Source organism: Falco rusticolus, chromosome 8 (assembly GCF_015220075.1).
Source record: "Falco rusticolus isolate bFalRus1 chromosome 8, bFalRus1.pri, whole genome shotgun sequence".
In the NCBI taxonomy this organism is placed as follows: Eukaryota; Metazoa; Chordata; class Aves; order Falconiformes; family Falconidae; genus Falco; species Falco rusticolus.
The window spans coordinates 5,907,687-5,918,566 of NC_051194.1; the positions used below are offsets into that span (position 1 = coordinate 5,907,687).

At 53.9% G+C, this 10,880-nt stretch overlaps 1 protein-coding gene across 1 annotated transcript; it reads right to left on the reverse strand.

Annotated features, from left to right (window-relative positions):
* Positions 1-2,078: 2,078 nt before the first annotated feature.
* On the reverse strand, positions 2,079-6,778 carry LOC119152934. Its single transcript, XM_037398739.1, has 2 exons — positions 6,446-6,778; positions 2,079-5,057 (listed from the first exon to the last, which is right to left on the reverse strand). The coding sequence occupies exon 2, from the start codon at positions 5,053-5,055 to the stop codon at positions 4,066-4,068; it is 990 nt and encodes a 329-aa protein (XP_037254636.1). The 5' UTR covers positions 5,056-5,057; positions 6,446-6,778; the 3' UTR covers positions 2,079-4,065.
* Positions 6,779-10,880: the final 4,102 nt, after the last annotated feature.

The window sequence follows — 10,880 nt, forward strand, 5'->3', positions numbered from 1 at the left end:
TTGAGGAAAGAGTGGGATAGTTTTGTTCCTACCTCGTAGTCACCAGTTTGTAAATTCTGGTTGTGATTTTCTGTGTCCAAATGCATTTACTGTTTGCGGTAGGAAGAGGCTGCATGATCATGAAAGCGAAATTGCACGTTAGCCCATAGATTGCTTGTGAACCGGTTGCGAAGGCTGAGACTGAAAGCTGCCGGTGGGATTTGGATACCAATTCCCCATTCAAATTAATCCAAATCCCTTTGGCAGTTCTGATGATCTCAATAAATGAGATTTTTCTGCCAGTGACTTCAAATGCAGAGCCTGCCATGAGATTGGCCAGGGAAGCGGCATGGCTTTTATCTCACTCCGTGACCTAAATTCCTAGATAAGGTTTTCTTTCTTGTCTGGAAGCACTTCTGAACAGGCTGTGACTTCTGCAGGTTTATCCTGAGTGGTGATTCCTCAGCTGCTGTTATGTATGGAGGAAAAGAGGGAGAGCATCTCCCAGTGGCCCCAGGTGTACCACGTGTGCGGTCACCAAAGAGGGGGACAGGGAGAAAAATGCTGTATGACTACATGCCATGTCACCCCATCTAACAGAATCCCATTTATTTTCCTCTGTAGGCCTGAGGCTCCCTCGGCAGCTCTCGGTCACCTCTGGCAGAGCGCTCGGGGGCAGGGAGCTGAGGGGCTGTTGCAGCAGCCGATGCTGGCAGCAGTGGGGTGAAAGGGCCGCCCCACAGCCCAGCCCCTCGCCGAGCCAGCCCCAGGTGCGTGTGGAAGGTGGGTGATGTTTTACAGCTGCAAAAGTGGCTTATTCCAGGAACTGTTGCGGTATTTAATTGCCCGGAGCTTGCATGGGGGCCAACGTGCTCATTTCCAGCAGAGGCGATGGTGAAGGTAAGGGCTGTGCTTTTCCAAACAGGATTTATCTGAACCTGAAGGATGGCTGAAGCTAATGGAAGCACCCCTTGCTATCTGCTCTCTCTGTCCTGTGTCAGCCAGGTTTTCTTTCTCACCTCTGTCACTGCACAGCTGGAAGCCCCTATCCCTGTGCTCCCAGCCCCAGCCCCCACCATCCTGCTGGGAGCTTCCCCGCTCCTAGGCTCCGCCAGCCCATATTTCCCTCCTCTCGCCTTGCTGCCCCGTCACTCCTGTGACCCTAATTTGCCTGTGCCTCCATCTGTCCCCATCTTTGCTGCCTCCCAGCAGCTTTGGCTCCTCTGACAAAACCCGGTTGCTTGAGTAGCACTTCAGTTTTTGCTAAAGTAAAAGTGCACTCTGGAAAAAGCCCCTTTGCTCCAAAGCTTCATTCCTCTGAGCCTTGCTGCACCTGACCCCGCACACCCAGTGCTCCACGGGCATGTAGCACCCGCTGCTGAGCAAACCTGGAGCCCCGCTGTGTTTACAGATGCCCCCAGCACTGAGCCCAGCCTGCCCAGTGCCCTGGCCCACAGCGCTGCCCCCTCTCCTGCCTAAGAGGGGTCGGGGGCTTTTCCCAGGGTGTCCCGAGCTGCAGCTCTCTCCTGCTCCTGCACTGCTTTGCTCTGGGTATGGCAAGATCCGCAGAGCCACGAGCAGCAGGAATGGCCAAGCCATGAGCCCCGCAGCTGCGCTCTCCTCCGACACGGCACATCGGTGCTCCTGCCCCTCCTCACTGAGTTTAGACATCCAGGGAGCTCTGCTGGAAAAGTTGATGGGTTTCACGGATTTAGAGGCTCACAGGACTGTGCGGCTGAGAAGGACTCGGTGCTGGGCACCAGCTGCCAAAGGGGTGAAGTGCAAAGGCCCTTTTGTGCCCCCGCCATGAGGCTGAATATTTTAGCTGCAGCGCTTGTCCTGGGGGACCTGCTGATGCGCAGCTTGGCTGGCCTTAAGGGAAGCAACTGCCTGGGCCCTGGGCATGGAGAGCCTGACCCTGACAGGGCAGAAAAGCTCTACAAGGCACTGGATGTGTGGGGAAAGTCTGGGAGCTGGCTCTGTTGGTGCCCTGGTGGGGTGAGGAGGTGTTTGGGTGGCAAGTCACCAGCCCACATGCTGTGGGCCAGCCCTGCACTGAAAATGACCACCCGTGGTTCTGCAGTAATGGCAACAGCAACTTGATGTAAGGATTTTATTTGTTTCCGCTGTCAAAAGCAGTGATACATGCAGTTGGCACAAGACTTGCTAGGCATTAGTGTCATAAGTATTCACACGGAGAGAAATTAAAATGTCATCAAGGCAATGTGGACAAGCATCACTTAAATCCCAGCACTAACCTGAGAAGGGAGGGAAAGGTGTGGAGGAGGCAGAGTGGGGTGGCACCTCCCTGATCCAACTCTCTCCATCAGCTCTAATAAATGCTGGAGCCACCTTCACTTTTGTTCTTGCTGTGTGGTTAGTTCAAAACACAAAGATGAGAAGCAGTTCAGCTCCATAGCACTAATGAGTTTCAACAGGAGAAAAAAATATTTGAGGTAAGAGATGTGAGAATGAGAAGCTCAAATACGTTCACCTTTTGATCCTCAAGCATATTTACACTCACTTTGGCACTAAGCAGAAGCTGCCTTCTGATTTAATCTGCTCGAGGGTGGTTTAGAAACTGCTTGTGAGCATTTTTATAATTGCAACTTTCCAGTGGTGTTTCCCATCTTAGCTGCTGTTGAACAAACAGCCTGGTCCCCATGCTCTCCTCTGTGCCAAAAGATGTATTCCTAGTAGTAGTTGTAATAATTAGGCTACTATTGCTTTGCCGTTTTCTCAGTTGCTTCTCTTGGCTGGCTACAGAGAGCGTGGTACCCAACGCAGGCACGGCAGGCGGCTCTGCAGGAGCAAGCGCCGATGCGAGGCAGCTTCTCTGGATGGAGAAGCCTCCGCACCGCAGCAAGGGATGACTCGGGCATGCGCTCACCACGCCATGCCTGGACTTCGCCACAATGCTTCTCTTCCTATGGACACCCCGCGTAGCATTCACATCAACTGAATTGCTTTATATATGTTACGTGCTGGATGGTCATAACACACACATGTGGGGTTTTTTTCATGTTTCAGTCTCACAGCACCAGGCGAAGCACGGTAAGCATCGTCATCACAATCGGGTAGGTGGGAACACAGAAGAACAGATATGAAGGGAAACCCAGAAATTATTATTTCACATTTTGGTCCTGTGAGTGCCAGCCCAGTGTCCCCAGGCTGCATCTCAGCCAGAGCTGCTCTTGGCATGCTGTGGAGCCTGCGGGGCTGAGTGCGAGCTCACAGGGCTCCTGCCCCCGCACAGCAAACTGTGGGTGCCCGTGGCGTGCGGCCTGGTGTGGCTGTGACGGGGCAGGGACCAGCGTGACACCTGCATTTTTACAGCTGAGATCCAGGACAGCCGCAGCACGGGCACGGCAAAGCCCAGCCAGGGCTCCTAGCTCTCCTCCTGCCAAGAGTAAATCATGGAGTAAAGGTAACAGAACTGTGCCAGGGTAAGCAACAGGCAAATCTCCACCTGGAGGAGCTGTAATATTCTCCTCTAGCAAAGCCTCATAAAAGACTTGTTATGATTTTAAAAAAAAAATATTTCTCTATGCTACTGCACTAAGAGGTGACCTAGCCAGGGGTATTCTGGTGTCGGCGCAGGGATCTCTCACGGGTCTGCTGGTACCCGTGTGTGTCAGAGAGCGCAGTCAGGGCTGTCCAGCAGTGGCCAAAACGTTGCTTTCAGAATAACTGTCCCCAAGTGCAAGGAACACCTGGCTGTTTGGCATTTGCTGGGAAACAGCAGCAGTTTGATGTTCCAGCAGACCACTTCTTCTCCAGAGCTTCTCCAGATGGGGTTTGTACCCTCTCTAGCTTTTCTCCATGCTCAGGGCAGTTCTGAGTAAGAGGCTGGGGGAGATGCTTGATGAACTCTTGTCTTTCCAAAATGAGAACTAACGGCTGTTTCTTTAGTGGATGTGGCTTGGAGTTGTCCCTCTGCCCACTGATGGGATATGATGGGTAACAAAAGTCTGCCTGACTTACATGCACATTCAAGCCGTTTTCTGTGTAAGGACTCCAGGGAGAGCTTCTAGAGCACAGGGTGGTTGTATATTGTGAATGAAATTATTCTGACCGGTCACTTCTTTACACTTCAGCAATGGCTGGGAGCAAGCAAGCTTTTACCTTTGCTTCTTTCCAAATGCATCTGTGCTCTGAAATCCAGCTATGGAGCATGGCTTTTTTAGGTACCTGGAAACACTCCGAGTATCTCTGCTTAGCAGGGACATCACCCATTACATTTTTGTCACAGTGAGAAGTTTCTCTCCCTTCTTTTTCGTCGGTGCCTGCTGTGTTGAACAAAGAAGACTGCCTTCTCACAGAGCAGCGCAAGGCTGGGTTTCCTACCAGCTTCCCTCTGGCTGAAAATGCCGATAGCTCACCACCATTATCGAACACGGGGCCGTTTTCTTTCTGTCTGTGGTTATTCCCTAAAACTGTTCCCTCTTCTCTTCTGAGGTACCTCAGCTCTGAGCAGACTGCTTCTTTCTGCACTGATCTTGGGGAGGGAAGACTCGGAAAACTGAACACCCGTGGAAAATTGGGTTTCTCTGTGGCTTTTTCTTTCATGGTTGGGGGATGAAGCTCACTGTTTGGGGAAGAAGAGTTGCACCGTGAGTAACCAGTGCTGGAGCTTTTACCATTCAATAAAGCCTTGGAGGAGCAGAGCTTCCCCGCACAGGTGTAGATCTGTGCCAGGGGGTCCTCTCTGGGCCAGAAGTCACCTTCTGCAGGCATGGCTTTTCCCAGCGGCACCACGTTTGAAATTAAATCGGTCAATTTACATTTTGATGTCTCCTGCTGCATCCCCCCACGGGATGGAGACCACCACACATCTTCAAGGTTCTTCAGGGTCTTTCTGTCCTGAACCTTACGGCTGCTCTCAGGAAGGCCTGCGAAGGTGGGCCTGGCAAGGTGGCAGATGGATTGAATGTAGTCATCGCTGGAGTACGAGTCTGGGCTGGCCGCAGTGCTTGTGCGCTTCGCGTTGCTGGTTGAATCTTCCATCGCTTCCTCGTGGGTTTCGCGTATAGTTGGGAGAGGCTTTGAAAGGCTCAATCTTATCCGGGGTGCCATGGCTGCGAAGAACAGACCCGACATGGTCAGCATGTGAAAGCCAGCTGTAGTAAAGAAATCCCAGGCTTGTTTCTATAAAGTCCATGCTACCTGAGCCACCCCATATTTTCTCGTGGCAAAGAGTGGTGTTTATAGAAACTCCATTTTAAAAGTTTTCTGGCAGTACTTTTACATTCATGGCTTCCTAAAGAGCCAATATAACAGAAGCCAAGTGACTATGTGCAGAAGGAAATATAAGATGCATTATAGGTGCTCCCTTCTGGAGCCGTGCGAGGGGCCAGCAGATGAAGCAGTGCGGTGCAGGTGCACCAGCTCATCTCACTGTCCGTGTTGTAGCAGCAAGGGGGGAAACTACTCCCCTTATTTGCTGGTCTGCTTGCTGTAACAGGGCTCTGACTTCACGTTGTGTGTGAGCAGGCAAGAGCTGAACTCAACAGGAGAGGAGCTGACCCACCGCTGTGGGGAGCAGCATGTAAATAGAGTGACAATACAGCTGATCTCTTCTAGGAGCTGTAGGTGATAATGTACAGACTTGTTCATTTTCGTCTCTGCCAGTGGTTCATGCATGTAGTTACGGGGTGGTAGATCCTTCTCTGCATGCTTACGTAGAGTCAAAGGGATTTAACACATGCCCTTTATATTCAAATAGTTACCCTCAACTCTTTTCAGGATAGATTTACACCAAACTGCTCCCACTAGTCAGGTAAACCTTTTTTACAAATATTTCATGCTGCAGTGTTTGCTAACTGTACTGATTTTTACTTTTTTCTCAAAATACTCTTCCCTATGCTATGCTTACCTTCCCTTCTGGCAGAAACGGCCGCACACCCCCTTCCTGGTTTGTTTTTTTTTTTTTTTTTAATTACCCCCCACAATGGAATAGGTGAATATCTGCCAACATGATACACCTTTGTTGTGCGATTAAAGGCAGAAGGGCTTCGCCAGCTGTTTTAGTGCCTTGCTGTCACTGCTGGCAACAAACCTGGCGCTGTGGCACCGGCTGCGGGTGGGCCCGGGACCCCCCGCGGGCAGCGCCCCCCGAGCCCCTGCTGGCTCGTACTGGTGCGCAACCCAGGTGCTAGTGGTGAAGCCAGGCGAGCTGGGAGCTGCTGGGCTGGCAGCGGCTTGTTTGAAACCTCACGGCCTTTTTATTTCCCTTTCTCCGTTCCGCCGGCTCCTGCCTTCCCCTGCCGGCCAGCACCGGGAGGAAGGCTCGCTGCTGCTGCTGCTGCTGCTGCTGCCGCCCCTCGCCCCTCGCTGCTGGGCAGCCCCCCCCATCGGGAGGGAATTAACCTCCCGATTTACAGGCGACCCCTGCCGTGCCCCCCCGCCGGCGCGGCCCCGCTCCCCGCCCCCCGGCTCCCAGCAGCGGCCCCGGCCGCCCCCCTACCTGCGGTGCGGTGCGGGGCGGTGGGCAGCAACGCCCGCTCGCTCCCCGCCTGCTCCCGCCGCGGAGAGCAGCGCAGCGCCGCCGGGCCGCACCGGGGCAGCGCACGGGCACCGGGGGCAGGGCCGGCCCCTCCCCGGCGGGACGGGCCTCGCCGGGCCTGCGCCGCCCCGGGCTGTCCGTGCGCCGTGCGGTGCGGGAACGGCGCCGCCGAGGAGCCGCAGTGCCCGCACGTGCCGGGGGGGACCCCCACCGCCACCGCCACCGCCGGGGCTGCCTTCGCTCCTGCTCGGCCTTGCTTGGCGAGCGGGCGGGTGCCGGGCTCGCCCAGGGGCCGGCTGCTCGCAGCCCCGCCGCCGCCCCGCTCCGCCCCGCCCGCAGCTTGGCCCTGCGGAGGCCCCGGGCCGGCTCTAAGCGCCCCCGCCGCCCCCAGCACCGCCCCCGCCCAGCGGGGCCACGCAGCGGCGTTCGGGCGCGGGGCCGGGGCAGGAGCCGGGGCTGGGGCAGGGGCGGCGGCAGGAGCAGGGGCAGGAGCAGGGGCAGGGGCAGGGGCGGCGGTAGGAGCAGGGGCAGGGTCAGGAGCAGGAGCAGGGGCAGGGGCAGGGGCGGCGGTAGGAGCAGGGGCAGGAGCAGGGGCAGGGGCAGGGGCGGCGGTAGGAGCAGGGGCAGGGGTAGGAGCAGGGGCAGGGGCCGGGGCAGCCCGGGCCGTGCGGGGCGCTGGGCGCTGCCTCGTTAACGCGCCGCAACCCGGTCGCAACCCCGCGTGGCTCCGGCCTCCCCCTGCGGCCGCCGCCGCTGGTCGCGGGGCAGGTGGACAGACGTTTTGCGGAAGGTCCTTCTGCTCCTGGTCCGCAGCAGCGCCCTCAGCGGGAGCCGCCCCGGCCGCTGCGGGTTGCGGGGGGGCCGCGCTGCGCAGCATCCCTGCGGGACCCGGGGACCCCCGCCGCCTGTCCCGCGCTGCTGGGAGGGGTGGGGAGAAAAGCAGAGACCCTAGATTAAAAATCGCTGCTTTCCCTTTATTGCAGAGGCTGTCAGTGTTACCAGCCTTGAGGCCGGAATTGGCTTTGGCGGCTGATTTGGGCACCCGAGCCCACGCTCATCATCCAGCCTCTTTCTATCTCCATCTTCGATCATTTTTTTATCTCCAGTGGAAAGCAATAAGCAGCTTAAAAGACTTGTGTATCCCAGCTCTCCTTTGGGCGTTTTTGAAGCTTGTTGATGTTCGGATAAACAAACCAATTAATCTTTGGGAGCCCTAGATGGATACCAAAGTCAATTCCCATTTGGGGTGTTCTAGGGGAAAATACTGTTACTCCAAATGGGGTCTCCGGGGTGACGCCAGCGCTGCTGGCTAAAGCTAACGTCCACCTGATGGGGCACCAGGGCTATGAGGATGCTTCATAAATAACTTTTGCTTTGGAATATTGCAAGGAATATGTATTTGGGAGGGAAAACATCACCTTATGCTTTCCAAAGTAATGAATCTGTACAGAAAAGAGCTCCTCCAGCCTGGTTTGGCAAACCAGCACCCTGTGGGTACTGGGGGAGCTGGGCAGCTGCATTGAGCTCACCATCTGGATGCAGGTCAGGCCTGGTGGCACCACTGTGACAGCTCAATGATGCCACCACATTGCTGCTGTGCTTGTGCCTGTGGTGACACAGCTGAGCCCTGGGCATTGGGACACAGACATCACTGCCCCGGGCTGCAGTAGCAAAATCCCAGTTTGAAAGGCATCCCAGTTTTGGAGCTCATGCGCTGGGAGGCTGTGCCTGCTGCCAAAATCAGGGCAAAAGACACTAAACTGAAGGTCCATTCCCTTCCCTTTCTGATGAACCCATCTCCAAGGGACATTTAGGGTGCTGTTTTCAAGCTTTCCCAGTAACTGGTAGAACTGTGAATTCTGTAAATTACTGGGTTTTTTCTTTTTATTTAGCAATTTTTACCCTGCTTGGCACCTCTCTGCTTCTGCTCATCTCTGCCCTCCCTCCTCCCAGAGCAGCTGCAGCACCCAAAGGCACCAGCACCCCCAAGGGACGGCCACTGGCTCACGCACGCAATCCTGCCACACCCCTGCCTGCAGAAAAATGGGGCTTTTCGGTGAGCTAGCAAATATTGCGACCGGTGTGTGGTTGGGCAATGGTGACACCTTTCTCCTGTGGTGCAAGCCACTATCTAAAATCATGTCAGCGCGTGTCAGGAAGGGAGTGGTGTTAATGCCAGGCTTGGCTGAAGCGTTAGCTCTGGCCAGGGACGGGGTTAGTGCAACCCTGAGCATCTCTAAGCCTCGGTGCAGCGAGATGCTTCTCTCTTGCATGTTTGTCATTAAAAGTTCAGGACAGGAAAATGGTTTGACCCAATTTGTGCCAGATTCCAGATGATTTGTGTTCTCTAATTACACCCCCCGCTACACCCCCCCCCCCCGCCTGTTAACCTCCTGTGAATTACAGCAAGCAGCTGCTACAGTAGACAGCAAAGATATTCCCGTGAAGCATTAATGAGCCTTTTTTGTATTAACTCAACAGAGCTGAGTTAGAAATGTCGCACCCAAAGCTGTTGCCTTGACTGCAGCTCACACAGTGACTGGTGGCGGCTGCTTGTACAAATGCTGTGATTGATGCACACAGGTCTTCTGGAAATTACCAGGTATGTCTTGGTCTTTTGCAACCCCGGTTGCTGCGAGGGCTGGGTTGCTGCAGCCCGTTGCCATTTAGCACAAAGCTTGTGTGCAGGAGCTGAGCTCTCCATCCAGCTGGGAACAGGGGTGGAGTCCTTTTGGGAGGCTTTGAAAAGGCTCGGGACTGATTTAGGCACTCTGTTTCCTTGGGATTTCAATTAAGCTCAGAAAATTACTCCAGGGAGCCTTCGCTGGGAGTTTCTAGGCCATGCTGGTGTCACGGGTTCATCAGTCTGGCTCTCATCAGCGCCGGCTGCCCACGGCTGGCAGAGAGCTTGGTGCCGGCGCAGACATTTTTTAAAGTACTTTGAAGTCTCAGAAAGTGCGAACCATGGTGGCTGCTCGGTGCCATGGTATTTATTTGAAATAATATAAATATTTTTTAATTTATATTACTGTTCTGCATAAGGTTATCTTGTATCTTCGTAAACGTGCTTTTTTCTATACATCGTTTTAGATTATAGAAACACACATCCAGACCCCAGCCTGGCCATCCTAAAGTGCCTGAATGCTGATGCAAAGCCGTCCCTTTTAGGCACACCCCTGAAGAGGCTGGGAAGCTGAGGGCTGTGGATCGTGGCAGGGCTCGGTGAGGACACTGCTGCCATCACTTGAAGCCTTCTCCTACCCGCGGTCCCACAAAACCCCAGTGCTGCCAGCAGCCCAGGGTGCCGCATCGCTCGCAGCGGCTGCCTGAAGCCAGAGCTGGGCAGGGTGGCCTGGGGATGCTGGTGGTGGCTGGAACATCTGAGAAATCTGTACCGAGGAAAGCAGCGAGCCGTGCAAATGCCATTACATATTACAACCAACAAGCTGTTTCGTGCCAGTCAGGCCTTGCAGAAGAATTGTACTTCACTTGCACAGCTTCTTTCCAAAGCCCCCTGGCATTGCTGGCAGGGGGAATGGGGTCTCAACGTGCCACGCTGCTGATCCACCTCTCCTCATGCTGAAAATAAATCCAGGCGGAGCACAGTTAGAGCACAAATGTGCCGTGCAGAAGACTGGGTGGCTGCTCAGCTCCTGGAGAAGCTGCGTTTGCTTCCCTTTGCTCTGAAGACCTCAACGGCACAGAAGTCCAGTTTTCATTTTTGGGGCCATTATGAAACAGCTGATGTCCATCTTTTAAATATGGAGATCAGTTTTATTTTGGTGGAAGCTGTGCTAGTTGGTCCCACAGAACCCCTGGCAGAGCTCACAAAGGACCCAAATAATTTGAATAAACCTGCCATAAACAACTTTTGTTTCATGGAGAGATATTTAATCACAACAGCAAGAACATCCCAGTCACTTGCAGACAGAAAACAGACCCCATTTTGATGAACAAATTACTTGTTACAAACTGCTCAGCATTTGGCTGCTAATCCAAGCTGCCAGCTCACCCAAGACAGGTTTGTCTTCCCATAGCTGTTGCACTTTTTTAATATAAAAATATTTATAAAATAAAAGAGCTTTGCCTGATTAAGTTAATTATATTTTATGCTGTATATTTTATACTATATAACTGCCAGACCAGTTAATGATAACCCTCAGTGGAAAACCCTGCGATGTTACCATCCTCTAAACTTTCTGTTATCAGCGGGAGTTGGGCTGTGTTTAGATAATAAACTCCCAGAAAATAACTTAATTCTTGAACTGTTTTCTGTGGTTTGGGTGGCGGGGTTGATGGCAGCTTTATTTCTCCGCTGCTGCTGCTGTCTGTGTTTCTCTCCTGCAGGTTTCATGCTTGTTCTTCAGCCCCCAGCTGCTGGTGAGGCATGGGCAGC

Coding starts and splice junctions, on each gene's coding strand:
- LOC119152934 (XM_037398739.1), bottom strand. CDS start 5,055: ATGGCACCCCGGATAAGATTGAGCCTTTCAAAGCCTCTCCCAACTATA.